This window comes from Felis catus, chromosome A2 (genome assembly GCF_018350175.1).
Source record: "Felis catus isolate Fca126 chromosome A2, F.catus_Fca126_mat1.0, whole genome shotgun sequence".
Lineage (NCBI taxonomy): Eukaryota > Metazoa > Chordata > Mammalia > Carnivora > Felidae > Felis > Felis catus.
In genome coordinates this window covers 145,828,177-145,845,778 of record NC_058369.1, presented here as the reverse complement: position 1 = coordinate 145,845,778, position 17,602 = coordinate 145,828,177, and the positions used below count along the sequence as shown (strand labels likewise).

Below are 17,602 nucleotides of genomic sequence, written 5' to 3'. Positions count from 1 at the left end.
ATAGAGTCAGAGTGAGAACAGGGGAGGAACAGAGAAAGAGGGAGACACAGAATCTGAAGCAGGCTCCAGGCTGAACTGTCAGCACAGAGCCCAACACGGGGCTCGAACCCATGAACCACAAGATCATGACCTGAGCCAAAGTCAAACGCTAAACCAACTGAGCTACCCAGGTGCCCCAAGAATTCAATATTTTTGTTACCAATAATTTTGTCATTCTCTTAATTTCATCCTGCCTACCTAACATTTACCAAATGTGTAGTGGCATCGTATACATAAACATTTTTTGATAATTTAGTAGGAAAAGCCTACTCTGCATATAGGTTTTGACATTACAGGAAGGAGAAGCAGTTTGCAAATTATCTACAACAGTGGTTCTCAACGTTGGCTGCACAGTGGAATCGCCTTTAAACACTGTACATGCCTGGATCTCACCCCCAAAGATTCTGATTTAATTGGTCTGGAGTATGGCCTAGGTACTAGGATTATAAGTTCTCTGGATGATTCTACTATGTGGTCAAGTTTAAAGACCACTTTACTAAAATAATCCTTTTTGTCATAAAATATACGTAACAAAATTTATCATTTAAATATGTACAATTCAGGGGCATTAAGTACATTCAGAATGCTGTATTATTTGCGGAACTTATTCATCATCCCAAACAGAAACTCTGCATGCACTAAGCACTAACTCCCCAGCCTCTTGATTCTACTTTCTGTCTCTATGAATTTGCCCATTCTAGGTAAGTCATATAAGTGGAATCAACATGGTATTTGTCTTTTGTGTCTGGCTTATTTCACATAGCATAATGTTTCCATTCTTTGGGCAGGAGAGACCAAACCTATGCTTTTTCAAAACAATACTCAAAAAACCTAAACGAATGAATATTTTCTAGGTAAAGCATGTCAAACCCTGTGAATAACTTCTTCCTAATGAAGCAGTCACTAGGCTGAATGTTTCTGAAGGCTTTTCCTGAAAACTGGTGAAGAATTACTATCCCATTGCATCATCACTCCAAGGGAATATTAAAGCAACACAGACTGCCCCAGTGAGAGTAAGAGGAGGACAGTAAGTTCAAGTGAGGAAAGGGAAGGGACAAGGGAAAAAGCAGTGGGGTTTTTAAAAGCGTAATTATTATACAATATTTATATTAGTTTCAGGTGTACAACATATTGGTTTGACAATTCTATACATTACGCAATGCTCACCAAAATTACTGTAGTCACCATCTGTTACCATATGATGTTACTGCAACATTATTGACTACATTCTCTATGCCGTTTCATCTCCATGACTTATTTTATAGTTAGAAGTTTGTACCTCCTGATGCCTTGTATCTATTTGCCCATCCCCCTACTCACCTCCCCTCTGGCAATCACCAGTTTGTTTGTTCTCCGTATTTAAGAGTCTGTTTGTTTTGGTTTCTTTAGATTCCACATAGAAGTGAAATCATAGGGTATTTTTCTTTCTCAGTCTGACTTATTTCACTTAGCGTAATACCCTGTAGGTGCATCCATGTTGTTGCAAAAGGCAAGATCTCATTCTTTATTATGGCTGAGTAATATTCCATTGTATATATACGTCCTCTTCCTTATCCATTCATCTATGGATGGACACTTGGGCTGCTTCTGGCTATTGTAAATCTGGCTATTGTAAATAATGCTGCAATTAACACAGAGATGCATATATCTCTTTGAATGAATGTTTTTGTTTTCTTTGGGTAAATACCCAGTAGTGGAATTACCGGATCACATGATATTTCTACTTTTTAATTTTTTGAGAAATTCCCATTGTTTTCCACACTGGCTGCAATGTACATTTCCACCAATAGTGCACAAGGTGGTCTGTTTTCTCCACATTCCCACCAACACTTCTTATTTCTTGTCTTTTTGTTGATACTAGCCATTCTGAGAGGTGTGAGGGGATATCTCATTGTGGTTTTGATTTGCATTTCCCTGATGATGAGTGATGTTGAGCATCTTTTCATGTGTCTGTTGGCCACTTATATGTCTTCTTTGGAAAAATGTCTATTCAGGTCCTGTGAACATTTTTTTTTAAATTGGATTCGTTGGGTTTTTTGGTATTGAGTTGTGTAACTTCATTATGTATTTTAGATATTAACCCCTTAACACACACATCATTTGCAAATATCTTCTCACATTCAATAGGCTGCCTTTTTGTTTTGTTGATGATTTCCTTTGCTGGGCAAAGTACTTTTATTCTGGCATAGTCCCAGTAGTTTATTTTTTCTTTGTTTTCCTTGCTTAAAAAGACATATACATAAATATGTTGCTAAGGTGATGTCCAAGAGATTACTGCCTATGTTTTCTTCTAAGAGTTTTCTGGTTTCAGGTCTCACATTTAGGTCTTTAATCCATTTTGAGTTTATTTTTGTGTAAGGGTGAAAGAAAGTAGTCCAGTTTCATTCTTTTGCATGTAGCTGTCCCATTTTCCCAGCACCATTTTTCCCATTTTATATTTTCCCCATTTTATATTCTTGCCTCTGTGGTCATAGATTAATTGACCATATAAAGGTGGATTTATCTCTGGGCTCTTTATTCTATTGATCTATGTACCTATTTTTGTGCCAGTACCATACTATTCTGATTACTACAGCTTTGTAGTATATCTTGAAATCCGGGATTGTGATACCTCTCTCTAGCTGTGTTCTTCTTCTTCAAGACTGCTTTGGCTATCTGGGGTCTTTTGTGGTGCTACAGAAATTTTAGGATTATTTTTTCTAATTTTGTGAAAAAATGCTATTGGAATTTTGATAGGGATTACAGTGAATCTGTAGATTGCTTTGGGCAGTATGGATATTTTAACATTATTAATTAATTCTTCTAATCCATGAGCATAGAATGTCTTTCCATTTGTTTGTGTTCTCTTCAGTTTCTTTCATCAGTGTTTTATACTTTTCAGAGTACACGTCTTTTACCTCCTTGGTTAAGTTTATTCCTAAGTATTTTATTCTTTTTGGTGCAATTGTAAATGGACCTGTTTTCTTCATTTCTCTTTCTGCTACTTTGTCATTAGTGCACAGAAATGCAATAAATTTCTGTATATTAATTTTGTATCCTGCAACTTTACTGAATTCATCTATCAGTTCTAATAGTTTTTTGGTGGAGTATTTAGGGTTTCTATAGATAGTATCATGTCATCTGCAAATATTAACAGTTTTATACTTCTTCCTTACCAATTTGGATGCCTTTTATTTCTTTTTCTTATCTGAGTGTTGTGGTTAAGACTTCCAGAATTATGCTGAATAAAAGCGGCGAGAGTGGACATCCGTGTCTTCTTCCTGATCTTAGAGAAAAAGCTCTCAGTTTTTCCCCACTCAGTATAATGTTAGCTGTGGGTTTTTTATATATGGGCTTTATCATGTTGAGGTATGTTCCCTCTAAAACCACTTTGTTGAGAGTTTTTTATCATGAGTGGATGTTGTATTTTGTTAAATACATTTTCTGCATCTCATGAGATGACCATATGGTTTTTAACCTTTCTCTTGTTAATGTGATGTATCACACTGATTGAATGTCAATATTGAACCACTCTTGCATCCCCAGAATAAATAACATTTGATCATGGGAATGATTTTTTTTCTTTTCTTTTTTCTTTTTTTTTTTTTTTTTGTATTGTTGAATTCAAATTGCTAATATGTTGTTCAGGACTTTTGCACCTATGTCCATCAGAGCTACTGGCCTGTAGTTTTCTTTTTTGGAGTGTCTTTTCCTGGTTTTGGTATCATAGCAACACTGGTCTCATAGAATTAATTTGAAAATTTCACTTCCTTCTCTTTTTTTGCAATAGTTTGAGAAGAATAGATATTAACTCTTAGGTATTAACTCTTTATTCTTTTATTTAAAAAATTTTACTTATTTATTTTGAGAGAGAAAGAGACAGAGAGAGAGAGAGAGAGAGAGAGAGAGAGAAAGAGAGAGAAACTAGGACGGGGCAGAGAGACAGTGAGAGAGAATCCCAAGCGGGCTCTGCATTGTCAGTACAGAGCCCGATGCGGGGCTCAAACTCACGAACCCTGAGATCATGACCTGAGCTGAAGTTGGACACTTAACTGACTGAGCCATTGAGGCAACCCTCTTCTTTAATTTTTTTTTAAATTTTGTTTTGAATGTTTATTCATTTTTGAGAGACAGAGAGTGACAGACCGTGAGTGGGGGAGGGACAGAGAGAGAGGAAGACACTGTATCTGAAGCAGGCTCCAGGCTCTGAGCTGTCAGCACAGAGCCCAATGCAGGGATTGAACTTACAAACTGGGATCATGACCTGAGCCAGTCGACGTTTAACCAATAAGCCACCCAGGCGCCCCAAGAAATCCTTTTAAAACAGTAAATGTTCAGTGTAGAGGAGCTGAAATACTCAACCTGAGTGATGATTACAATATAGTTTTATATAAAGAGAGACAGAGAAAGCACTGGCAATATGGACTCAACCATTCATTCCATTTCTGTTACTAGCTTGCTTCATAAATTGCTTCCTCTCTTTATGCCTCAATTTTTCAATATATTGTCACCTGTATTGTCCCACTTCATTGCCGAGCCAAAAAAAATTCCAGATTCACTAACTTTCTGTAGGTGAAAAATGGGTGAGAAATGGTATGTTCAGGTTATTCAAAAGTTAATATAGTTTGTATAGAGTTAGTATTAATAATTGGTAATAATATCTTTGTGTGATGCTTTAGTTTTCAAACTACCTTCCCTATAATATTTTTTCTTCCCCTGACTCCATAAAGTAGGAGGGGATAGATAACTCTCACTTTCCAGATGATCACGGGTAATATTTTGGTTCTACAGTAAACAGATTTATCTCTCTCTAAAGTTTTATACACACACACACAGGCCAAGTTTTGTGTGCATGTTTAAACAAATGAAATTGATTAACTCAATTATATATTCCCTGAAAAAAAAAACTAGCCCTTCCCAAAGAAACACAAAATGAAGTGCTAAACAAAGTACTGAATAAAGCACTCGAATTAGAGTACATAAGAAATGTTATTTTACAAGCAGTTAAAACAATTGGAACCCTCTATCCCACAGCAATAGAGAGCAAGCCAGCATTTTTAGTGTCTAATATTTCATTGGATAATAAACTTCTAGTCTCGTTTGGGAGCTGTTCTTCTTGCATGTAAACACTAAACATCACTACTATAATTTATTCAAGCACATTGTTCCCAGATTTTCCTATTATAAACAATGCCACAAACATACATCTTTGCTCACTTAGAGGGCATGACATACACGTGTTAGGTCTTGATATGCACTACCAACCTGCTTTCTGGAAAGATCGTACCACTGCACATTTCTATTGACAGTGTGTTAAAATGCTCATATTCCCATTCCTTTTCCTTTGGAGGTTTGGCTTGAAATAACACCCTGCTTTTCTGCCATTAATAGTGAAAAATCTTAGGGTCAATTACAAAAATGGTAACTGGCTCACATTAAGAACAAGTATCTGAGAAAAAATAATAATAATAAAAAAAAAAGGTTCCAAGGAGAAAACCTGGGAACCAAATATTTAGAAATTCCCATTTAATTAGGAGCTGGAGTTTTCATTGCCCTGCTCACTTGTCACCATCTGTTTGTTTTGTTTTGTTATATATTATTTTTTAGTCATGATCTGTGATGAGAAGGGAAAGAAAGGAATGTAGGATGATAAAGAAAATGCATGCCCCCAACAAAGTACCAGCTTCCCTTGGATCCATCATTACACAAAGCTCTCCTGAGTGTATATTTCACAAAAACGGAAAACAACACGGTTTCGAATGTTTTACCTCCAGCATGAAAATTAAACTGTTCGTTCTGACTTCTGAGGCCATCAGCCAAGTTCTGTAATTATCAGTGATATTATTGTTGATTGATATTAATCATTTAATATAATCAAAACCTCAGATTATTTCAATCTAACACATCAAATGTGACAAAGAAGAAAAAAATGCCCATCACAGGAGAGGACATAGTGCCTCACATACCTAACACAGTATTCTTCTTTTTAAAGTTTATTTATTTTGAGGGAGAACACATGCGTGCATGCAAGCGGGGCGGGCAGGGGGTGGGGCAGAGAGAGAAGGAGAGAATCCCAAGCAGGCTCTATGCTGTCAGGGCAGAGCCCGACGTGGGGCTCCATCTTACAGACCAGGACACCAGGACCTGGGCCGAAATCAAGATTTGGACGCTTAACTGACTGAGATACCCAGGTGCCTCCTGACATAGTATTCTTAAGCAGAAGCTTAGTCAGTTTTACATACACTTTATATCTGAGACACAGAGTAGATCCTTTTCTTTTTAATGTTTATTTATTTATTTTGAGAGAGAGAGCAAGCAGGGGAGGGTCAGAGAGAGGGGGAGAGAGAAAATCCCCCCAAAGCTCTGCTCTGTCAGCAAAGAGCCTGACACAGGGCTTAATCTCACAGTCTGTGAGATCATGGCCTGAGCCAATATCAAGAGTCAGATGCTTAACTGACTGAGCCACCCAGGTGCCCCCAGAGTAGACTCTTTATATCAATCAGGTAAAAAAAAAATTCACCTTATGTTTTCTTTCATTACTCAGAATGGTCCTAAGGACAAGATAGCAGGTATGAAGTGACAGGAAAAAAGTTTAGATAATGCTTTCCTTTTTGAACCATTATCTAGATAGTCTCCAAATGTCTGCAGAAAGACCTATGAATCCAAAAAGCAAAAGATCACAATTTAGCTTTACAAAATGTTGTACTGCTTTAGACTAAGTTGCAGGTTCAGACTCAGCAAGAAAAGAAGTGCCACCTCCCAAGTAGCAGCATCAATGTCTGCAGCCAGCGAACACCCCGCTCGGAAGACTTGCAATCCGGGTACCTACCACATGGGATTCGTTTTACTCTGACCCTTAGGTCATTTACGGAACAGATACTATTATTTAGAATTTAGATGTTATCTAGGTGCTGCGAGCTGCAGTGGACAGCAGTAAAGGATAGAAAGTAAATCCCGGCTCTCAAATTCTGGCTGGAAAGACGGACTGCAGACAAATATAAATGCTGACGAATAAGACAGCTCCAGGGTAATCAGTGTTATAAAGACATAAAATATGGGATGCATTAGGAAGTGACTTGGTAGCAAAGAGAAAGCTCCATTAGATGGCATAATCAAGAAAGGCTTGTTTCAGGAGGTGATGTCCGAGCCAGACTTTGAATAAGGTAAGGTTAAGCAGGCAATGATGTGGGAAAACAGTGTTTCAGGCAGAGGAAACAGCAAAAGTGAAAGACTGGCCTGGAGCGTTTGAGAAAAAAAGGCCAGTGTGGCCAGAGCACAGTGACTGAGAGGGAAAATGAAGAATGAAGTTGGAAGAGGCTGGATTCTCAGATTATACAGGGCCTCAGAGGCCACAGCAGAGTCTGAATTTGATTCTAGGAATAGTGGGAAGCCATTAAGGAGCTTAAGCAAGAGAGTGATGAGAGCCGATTTAAGTTTTTAAAAAAATCTCTGGTGGCTCTGTGAAGTACAGACGGCAGCCGAGCAGGAACAGCAACCGGGAGAGCGACAGAACCGATGAGCTGAAATAGTCTCCATGGGAGGGATACTCGGTTTGGGTGAGGGTGGTAATGGGAACTAAGAACAGGCAGGTTTAGGGGACATCTCAGAGCCGAACTGACATGACTTGCTAATGAATCACGTTGCAAGCGAGGGCAAAACAGGGAAACGAAGGGTTGCTCCTATGCCAGCACTTGAGCAACCAGACAGATGGTGGTGTTGTTAACTGATGGGGTGGGGGGGTGGGCAGTGATAGGGGGAACTGAGGGCTGGGCGATGAAAGGTCCTGTCTGGGGCACACTGGGCACTGGAGATCAAACAGGGGTATAAGCCGGGCTATAAACAGCATATAGAGGAGACATAAAGCCCACAGGACAGGATGAGACCACTTGGAAAGAAACTAAAGATACGGACATGCCAATATCGATCAGGTGAGAACAGGAAGAAGAGTCAGCAGAAGAGCTGAGCGGGAGCACCGTGAGGTAGGAGGGTATTCAGGAGAGTATGGGGTCAGAAACAGAGAACATTTTAAGAAGGAAGGAATAATCAACTGTGTGAAATGTTGCTGGAAGACACTGAATAAGATAAGGAAAGGAAACTCACAACTGGATTTAGCAAGAGAGGAGTATATTAATAAAGAAATACGGTGGGAAAATGTCACAAAAGGGCATTTGATCTTGATCAAGCTATCACTTTCAAAGCTAAGATGTGTAAAACAGACCATCTCAGCAAAATTCCTGAGGTATGCTGATTTATCAGGCTAAGTCCATTTTGACTTCCCTTGTCAAAGAAAGAGGAGAGAACAATGACTCAGGAGGGTGTCCTTCTGAGTTTTCCATACTTATTCCCCAGAGAGGGGAGCCTTGGTGACAGCATGGCGGTATTCAGATTCACATGCAAAGAGGAGCAGCTCAGCCCCAATGAATAAGTTTATCTGCCTGCTTGATGGTGATTCATCAAAGTCCTAACAGTCACCTGTCCAAACCAACTCCAAGCCAAGTTTCTTTCATCTAATGGCCCAAGTGAAAGAAAAGAGCTGTCAACCAAGGAGGAGACCACGTCCGTGCTCTCTGGGTGGGAGCATTCTTCCAACACTACATTCTCTTCCCCAAGGTTGTCACCGCCTCACTGTCAGACTCCAGCCTGCGTCTCTCTCTGCTGGTGTCACAGAGCACAAAACTGAGAAATGAGATCTGAGGCCCGCCCACACCTGGGCCACTCGCCTTTCTGTCTCCTCCTCACGGCCCGCCCCTTACCTGGGTCATTTTGTCCACAGAGACTGGAATTCCATCGATGGTGAGAGGGGGCAGCTCCGAGTTAACCTCCTGTGGTGCAGGGGCGTGTTCCGCCAGGGCAGACTCCAGGTCTTCCAGGATCATGCTCTTGTACTTACGCACCTGCAGGGAATTAAGGGCAGAAATAAACAAGATGCCCGACAGCCAGGGAGGGTTGGTGCCAAGCAACCGGAAGGTGGGTAGGGCCGCTCCCCTCAACCACAGCAGAGTCCTAAGCACAAACACTTCTACAACTAGCAGATAAAAATACCCGATGGCCCCAAAGACATCACACCGTACAGAGTTCAGTGAAAAGATGATGAAACTACAGGTAATAACAGCAGAAAGGAGCCAGTGGGAAGTTTTACAGAAACACTGCTTCTCAGTTAAAATCACGTTTTCTCCATCAACACTGGCACCATCACCTGTTGCAGATCTAATAGGAATGGAATTCTTTATTCCGTGTTGCCCAGGAATAAAACCTGATAAAACCTAGCTGTGGCAGTTCATCACCAAAATCACTTCCAAGATCATCAAGGACTTGCATCTCTAAAACTCTAAGCAACCTATCTGAAACTGCTGCTACCTTCCTGCAAGGCCAGACTACCCAGCAGGTGATTCAGTGCTTGAGAGGCTGGGCTGAAAGCGTCTGAGATAAAAACAAGAAGCATATACTGTAGTTGTATGTCAAAGGTGCCACTGTCACTATAAGGCTCAGGGCCAAAAGACAGCCCTGCAGGTCATGCCTTCCTCGTTTCTGGTACTCCCTGGTGACAGAGGTCAACTTCAAATCCACGATGTCTCTGTAGCTCAGACATGTGGGTCTGAACCAGATGTCATTGTTCTGACTCCTTTCCTTCTATTACCAGTGAAAGGTCTCTCCAAAGACAGAGAACTTAACAGCAGCACATTTGTACATACACACATTCTTCCATGATGGGCACAAATAGTAGGCAGACACAGGACCCCACAACCACCAATAACGGGTGCATTCACTTACAAGGACACCGGGCGGGGGGGGGGGGGGGGGATAAGGACACCTTCGTGGATAACACGAAAGCCAGGGAATTTTGGAAATGTGACAAGGCGAGGCAGGAAATTAACCTGTTTTCAGGGCTCACGCCATTATCTTAGGAAATAAGGGAAGAGAAAATGAGGTATCCCAGAAATTAGGATAATGTTTGAGTCCTGGGTTTTCCACTCCAGACTGGACTCTCAATCAGGACAAGTTTCCTTGTAAGTATCTCATTATGAGGGCTAAAAAAAGAAAGATTCTCATACTCCACCTCAAGCCTGTGGAAAACTAAAAATCATCGTTGGCTATGAAGTACAACTTTGGCAGTTATAGAACCTTCCAAATAGGTCAACAATGAAGGGGATGACAGAAAAATTGTATAAAGGCGTAGAATCGTTATCATCCTACAGATTCAGTTTTATCCTGGTTTCTAACAAAAAAAGAAAGTTTGAAAAATTATTGCCAACACGTATTCATTATAACAAAAGCAGCTGGTGTTGCCATGCCCACTTAAGGATTTATATGTTCTGCTTTCTAGGTTTCTGTATCTGATGTAGAGCATTTACACTACCAGCCCACAGAAAAACTCAATCTTATTAGCCTAAGTTCTGGTCTTTGAACTTTAATGTATTAGGTTAAATCATTATATTAGTATGCAGGCCCATAGTAAGGATATATATAAATATATTTATTTATAAAAATAAATTTCACTGTGCTGGAAATACCTGGCATTCAAAGACAGGAAATCATTAGATTATTACTATTACATTATTAGCTAGTTTCAAACAATTTTGGTCATTTTTATGGGTCAGTAAAATTCTAGGAATTTATAACCAGGCATTTTGCTAAACTTATCAGTGCCATATAACTCCTTAAAAATATCTTGAGTATCAAAAAAAAAAAAAAAAACCAATTGTTGGTAGACAAAACTTCAGCTGTGACCACAGTATTTTTAAGGTTGCTCAGTAAAGTTTCCCAGAATTATCAAGCTAGTGCTTTAATTCTATCACCTCTGAAATGCGTATTTTTTCATATTTAAATGTCCTCTGAAATTGGGATACCTCTTTTTTAAAATTGTTGAGATAGACAGACAGAGTGTGAGCAGGCAAGGGGCAGAAAGGGGGAGACAGAATCCGAAGCAGGCTCTAGGCTCTGAGCTGTCAACACAGAGCCTGACATGGGGCTTGAACCCACGAACCGCGAGATCATGACCTGAGCCCAAGTCGGACGCTTAATCAACTGAACCGCCCAGGTGTCCCTGAAATTGGGATACATCTTAAAACTGCTGTGGATGAGGCAACCTGGGGCACAGTTGTCACTTCCTGCACATATGAACATGGCTGTTATCCCTGGGAGCAATGCAATCCCTTGCCTTTTCAATCAACAAACCATTGAGCAACATTTGAGAAAGAATGTGAGTCTTGGTTACAGTTGGATAATCTCCCCAGTGATATTTCTGGTAAGATCAAGAAGCCCCAGCATCAAACTTGTTGCAGCTTGGAGACAACAGCAGATCACTTCCTTTTTCTTTTTCTTTTTTTTTTCAGAGCACTTTCCAAAGACATGCAGCACCACCCATATGCTCTTGATGGCACTGAGGACAGTATCACATGAAATGTCACAGCCAATGATGTCTTTGAAACAAGAAGTCATTCAGAAGCACTGAGCTGTGAAAGTGAGGGCGTTTTAGGAGTATCAATTTATTTCACTTTCATTTTCCTTTTTATGTATTATAGAAAAATGCAATGTGATTAAAATCTATGTCTAAATAAGCTTGGAAAAGTTCTTTCAATAAATATAAAATAAAAATTCTAAGTGATAAGCACTGTGCCAGAGTTTGTCAATGTTTTTTCTTTCTTCATGGTAAATAAATAATGGTGTATCTTATAACTGCTGATGTCATAGATATGATGAAATAGAGGTTTGTTTTTCCAACTTCTATCCTCTATTTCAAAAACCATAGCTTAAGCCTTTATTACTTCATACCAATGTCACTGTCAACTAACTGGTTTTACAAAGTTAAAAACCACTTAAAAACAAAATCAGCTGGTCTGTCTACCAATCTCTCTTCCCCCAATCCATCCTATTGACCAATGACATTTAAAATATCTGGGGTGCCTGGCTGGCTCAGTTAGTAGAGCATGTGACTCTTGATCTCAGGGTTGTGAGTTCAAACTTATGTTGGGTATAGAGATTCCTTAAAAAAAAAAAAAAAAAGTATTAAAAAAAAATCTCAGCCCCTTTGGGACTATATGAAAATAAGTAAGTTTCTGAAACACTGAATATGATTTACTGATCACTTACCAGGTGCCAAGCACTGCATATATTATCTCAATTAATCTTCACACAATTCTATAAGGAAAATTCTAGTATACCCATTGTACAGCTAAGAAAAACAAGGCTTAATGAACTTAAGTAACTTGCCCAAATCATATAGCTAGTATAACAGTAATATAGGTATAAACCAAACTAATTTTTATCTAGCTCCAAAGCCTGTATGTTCAGCCACTTAGCTATCATTTCTTTTTTTCTCAAAACCATCTCTACAGCTCCCCACTTCTCACAGGATGAAGGCCAAATTCTCAGTCCAGCATTTCAACCTTTCTAATCATTCCCTACTTTTCCACTGGGGCCACCAGATAACAGTTGTGCCTGCCCAGTTCTGTAGACTATGGGGACAGCACCCTCTTAGTTGGCCAGTTTCCTCACTAACTTTTGCATCTAGCAAGTTCTTTTCTACCTCTGGGTCTTTAATTCTGCTTCCTATCCAAACATTATCCATCTTTCAAGGCCCAACCCCATTTCCACTTCTTTTAAGAAAAATCCCCAAGTGTTCTACCCATAATTCTCTTACTCCTTTTTAAATTCCTACAAACTCAAATGGTCACTTAGATTGTTATATATACCGTACACAACTAGTGTGTGACATCACTGAGCACAGGGACTGGGTCTTTTATTTAACATATATTATGAAACAGTTGACATAATCAGACATGTGCAGAAGATATATTAACAAACATTCTCATAACTGCCAGAGATGGAAAGCATTTAGGGTGTTTACAAGAGCCATCAGAGCTCTGGGCACAGAATGTGCTTGTTGAGGATTTAGGAACTGGCTGCTACAAACATAATATCAACAGGCCTTTAGTCTGGTTGAAAAAACAGTCCCCAACAAAATACCATAGTTCTGTATACCTGAAGCTTTTCTGGAGAAAAGACAAGTCTTCAGGAAGGTCCCATGGAAGATTAAAAATAATTTTTTGGGGGGCGCCTGGGTGGCGCAGTCGGTTAAGCGTCCGACTTCAGCCAGGTCACGATCTCGCGGTCCGTGAGTTCGAGCCCCGCATCGGGCTCTGGGCTAATGGCCCGGAGCCTGGAGCCTGTTTCCGATTCTGTGACTCCCTCTCTCTCTGCCCCTCCCCCGTTCATGCTCTGTCTCTCTCTGTCCCAAAAATAAAAATAATTTTTTTAATCTAGGAGCTCCTCTAAAATGAAAAATATATTGCCATCTCAGGTAAACAAAAAGATGCCCCAGTGCAGAGCTGCCCTCAGACCCGTGATCCTGAAGCACACCTGGCGTGGAGCCAGGCCAGACTCTGGCCCATGAAGTTATGTTGGCTTCACCCTGTTCTCTCTCCAGCCCCAATGTTAGCCTCTTTCCTCCCCCGCCTCAGTCCAGATTCCTAATTTTCCCCTCGCCCCCGGATCCCTAGTTTTGGACCTTGAAACCTCAAAGGACTTGGATGGAATTCTTATCTCCTCCTACTTTGTACCTAACAGTGTTAGTTATTTGTTAAGTACGTAGATAAATGAAGATTTTTTTACTTTACTATTTTTTTTTTTACTTTACTATTTTTAAACATTTTAATTCCAGTAAACATATAGTGTTATACTAGTTCCAGGTGTACAATATAGTGATTCACCAATTCTACACATTACTCAGTGCTCATCATGGTAAGTGTACTCTTAATCCCCTTACCTGCTTCGCCCATCCACTCCACCCCCCTCTGGTAATCATCCGTTTGTTCTCTAAAGTTAAGAGTCTGCTTTTTGGTTTCTCTCTTTTTTTTCTTTGTTCATTTGTTTTGCTTCTTAAATTCCACATATGAGTGAAACTATAAGGTATTTTTACTTTACTTTTATTTATTTATTTATTTATTTATTTATTTATTTATTTATTTATTTTTGGGACAGAGAGAGACAGAGCATGAACGGGGGAGGGGCAGAGAGAGAGGGAGACACAGAATCGGAGACAGGCTCCAGGCTCTGAGCCATCAGCCCAGAGCCCGACGCGGGGCTCGAACTCACGGACCGCGAGATCGTGACCTGGCTGAAGTCGGACGCTTAACCGACTGCGCCACCCAGGCGCCCCTACTTTACTATTTTTTAAATATGCTTCCACATTTCCTAACTGAAAGCTATTTTTAAAAACCTATACAAAAAAGTGAATGACTCAGAACAAGAAATCATGACCAACTCCAGGGCTCACCCATCTACTGGGAAAGAGGAATTAAAGGCAGAAGAATGATTTCAAAGAAGCTGGTGACAACCCCAGAGCTACCTCTTGCCTCTGTGACTATGACTAATTTCTGCACCTGTAGAACTGGTTAGTCATATCCAGTGTGTCCCCATCTAACTGCTATGGATTATTTTTTTTTAATTTTTTTTAATGTTTATTTATTTTTGAAGGAAAGAGAGACAGTGTGGGGGGGGGGGGGATGGGCAGAGAGAGAGAGGGAGACACAGAATCTGAAGCAGGCTCCAGGCTCTGAGCTGTCAGCACAGAGCCTGACGTAGGGCTCGAACCCACAAGCCATGAGATCATGACCTGAGCCGAAGTCGGATGCTCAACTGACTGAGCCACCCAAGCACCCCACTGCTATGGATTATTAACTCTGAGAAAAGAGCTACATCTCCAGAGACTCTTGAAGTTCTTCTAAAAATGGATAGAAATTCTCTCTCTGTTCCTCAATAAAATATTTCTAGGCCTATTCCTACTACACCTATAAAAGTAGGGGATATGGCAGTAAGCCAAGAGAATGCCCTCAGGGCACAGCAACTTAAAAAATCTACCATTTGCCAATGCTTCTCATGCCAGCTCTCTCTAAACATATATGGGGGATGATAATCAACTTTAATTAATTTCTACTGCTCCCCAGTGAGGTAGGTATTATCTTACATGAGGACACTGAGCAACATATAGGAAAAATCCATGTGCGGAACTATACAAAAAAATCAAAGCTTAAAAACAGATTTCACAAATGTGGAGTTATAGTTATATATGCCCACTCTAGCTTAATACCAACCCATTGGCAAAACTGGATGAGCTTGTCTAAATGTTAATAATGCTATGTTTTACTATGGGAGCCACACCTTCACTTAAGAAGGATATTCAAAAAGGGTCAAAACACTCAATGGAGCTGCTCTGGAGGTCTTTTAACTTGTTTTTTGTTTTAAAAAGCTGAGGCTTAAGAAGACAAAGGTTTTAAACTGCAGAGAACATTAGATCTGAAAGTCTAGATCCCAAGCGCCGTAGAGAAGCCCTGAGCTTCTGGATAAGGAAATCTTGTTCTACATCACAGTCGAAGGCTCTTTCTGAGAGTTTAGCTGGTTTTATTTCACTATCCCACATTACAAGTACAGACATGGCATATGTGACTTCTGAACCTGGCAGCTCCCCCATCCAGCCAGCCATCAAACAAATATTTATTATTCATCTCCTGTATGTAAGGCACTGTGCTAAGGAAGGGCTGTGGACAAAATGGAAAGCAAAATCAGTCACAGTGTCCCATTATTGTGTATATTCCTGTTTAGTGGAGAGGACAAACAAAAAATAATCACAAAAATAAATGTACAATTACAAGCCAGGACAAGTACTATAAAGAAGGACACAAGCTAACTTCGTAGTTCTTTACTTCCCAAGGTCTCAATTGAGATCCAATGTAGGATTAGAGCCTAGAAACCAAATCTGCATTGCTGAGTGCTGCCGAATGTTTAAGACGCTTTTTTTTCATGCAACAAATATTACCGAGCAACTACTCGTGGCAGGGGGAACGTGCGGCACTGGGAGCACAATGGAGAACAAAGTAGATCCAGCCCCTCCTGTCTTGGGGCTCACAATCTAGCTGGGCACAGACAGTGATCAAATAATCACACAAATAAGAGCGCATCTGTAGTGAGTAGGCGGAGGTGCGGTGAGAGCCTTGGCTAGAATGAGGGGCTGTGACTTATGCAGGAGGTGAGAGAAGGCTTCGCAGAAGTGTCGACTGAACTGAATTCTTAAGTACAAGTCAGAGTTATAAGGTGAGGAAGGAGGTCAGAAAGAGAGCAAACTGGAATTAAGAGCATACACAAAAGCTCTGTGGAGGGATGACACAGTTTGTGCAAAGGAGTGAGCGGACACTCTTGTGGCTGGAGTGGAGAGAAGGTGGGGAGGGGGGGAAGATATGGCTAGAGGTGGAGGAGAGTCACGCAAAGGTCTCCTGGGGAAAGGGAACTGGATGGACACCAGAGTTGGTAGCCAGGCTTGTGGCAATGGAAAGAGAGAAAATTGGGCAAATTTGAGAGCTATTTAGGAAATGGAGAACAAAATAATGGGTATGGGGAAGAGAGGAGAGAGGGAGGTGCCAGAAATGGCTCTATGTTTCCGCCTTGCATAACTGGATGAGGGACAGACAGACACTGAAATAGACGTAAGAATTTTTTTTTGGTGGAGGAGAAGATTTAAGTTTATAGTTTTGCTCAAGTTGAAGTGCTATTAAGATATCTAGGAGGAGATTTTTCTCTTTCCTGTTCTATTTCAGTGACAATCTTTTGGGAAGTATTTTTGATAATGTCTGTTTTCTGTTATTTGTATCTTTAATGTATATAGAAATAACTTTTCTTTCTTTTTTAAAAACTGCATACAAACATATGGGCAGGCATATAGATGGAATTTCACTTTTTTTTTAAGATTTTATTTTTTTAAAAAAATTTTAAAAAATGTTTTTATTTATTTTTGAGACAAAGAGAGACAGAGCATGAGCAGGGGAGGGGCAGAGACAGAGGGAGACACAGAATCCAAAGCAGGCTCCAGGCTCTGAGCTGTCAGCACAGAGCCTGACGCGGGGCTCGAACTCACAGACCGTGAGATCATGACCTGAGCTGAAGTCGGACGCTTAACCGACTGAGCCACCCAGGCGTCCCTTTAAGATTTTGTTTTTAAGTAATCTCTACATGCAACATGGGACTTGAACCCACAACCCTGAGATGAAGAGTCACATGCTCTACCTACTGAGCCAGCCAGGTGCCCCCAAAATTTCACTTCTATGTCCTACTATCTTTCACCCCATCACTCACTCACCCTCAAGGTGCCCTGATGGCCTCCCCTCTTGTTTCTGCGGGTGTGACCAAGAAGAGGGAAAGGAGGAGTGACCTCTGCTGTTCATTACCACCACCAGAAAAATGCGCTTTAAACTGTCTCCTTTCCTCCCCAGAAAGAAGCAGGTAGTAGCTACAGTGGGTATTTGCTTTATAACAACCATCCTGACCTTTCTTTCACAGGACTGTGGAGAACTGAAAGGTAGCTCTGTTCCCTTTTAGAAGAAGAGGCAAGGACTAAGGAAATGAGATTAAATTTGAAACCCCATATTTAATGCCCTAGACAAACCTATGGAAGATGTAATACTCCATCACCTTGAACCCAAATCCCAACAGTGGCTCTATTATACAGAAGTTGGGGATTCTTAGGCAAATCACTTAGCCTCTCTGGTCTAGTATTCTCTTGCAAAATGAAAATAATAATATCCCTACACCTCCA

At 40.5% G+C, this 17,602-nt stretch overlaps 1 protein-coding gene across 6 annotated transcripts in view; it reads right to left on the bottom strand.

Moving 5' to 3' along the window:
• The window catches only part of NRF1 (nuclear respiratory factor 1), a 145,864-nt gene that overhangs the window by 57,118 nt on the left and 71,144 nt on the right, over positions 1–17,602 (bottom strand). For all 6 annotated transcript variants that reach the window (XM_023250560.2, XM_023250561.2, XM_023250563.2 and 3 more), the window contains exon 5: positions 8,772–8,912. In XM_023250560.2, the coding sequence (XP_023106328.1) occupies positions 8,772–8,912 (141 nt within the window). The remainder of the gene's footprint in view (positions 1–8,771; positions 8,913–17,602) is intronic.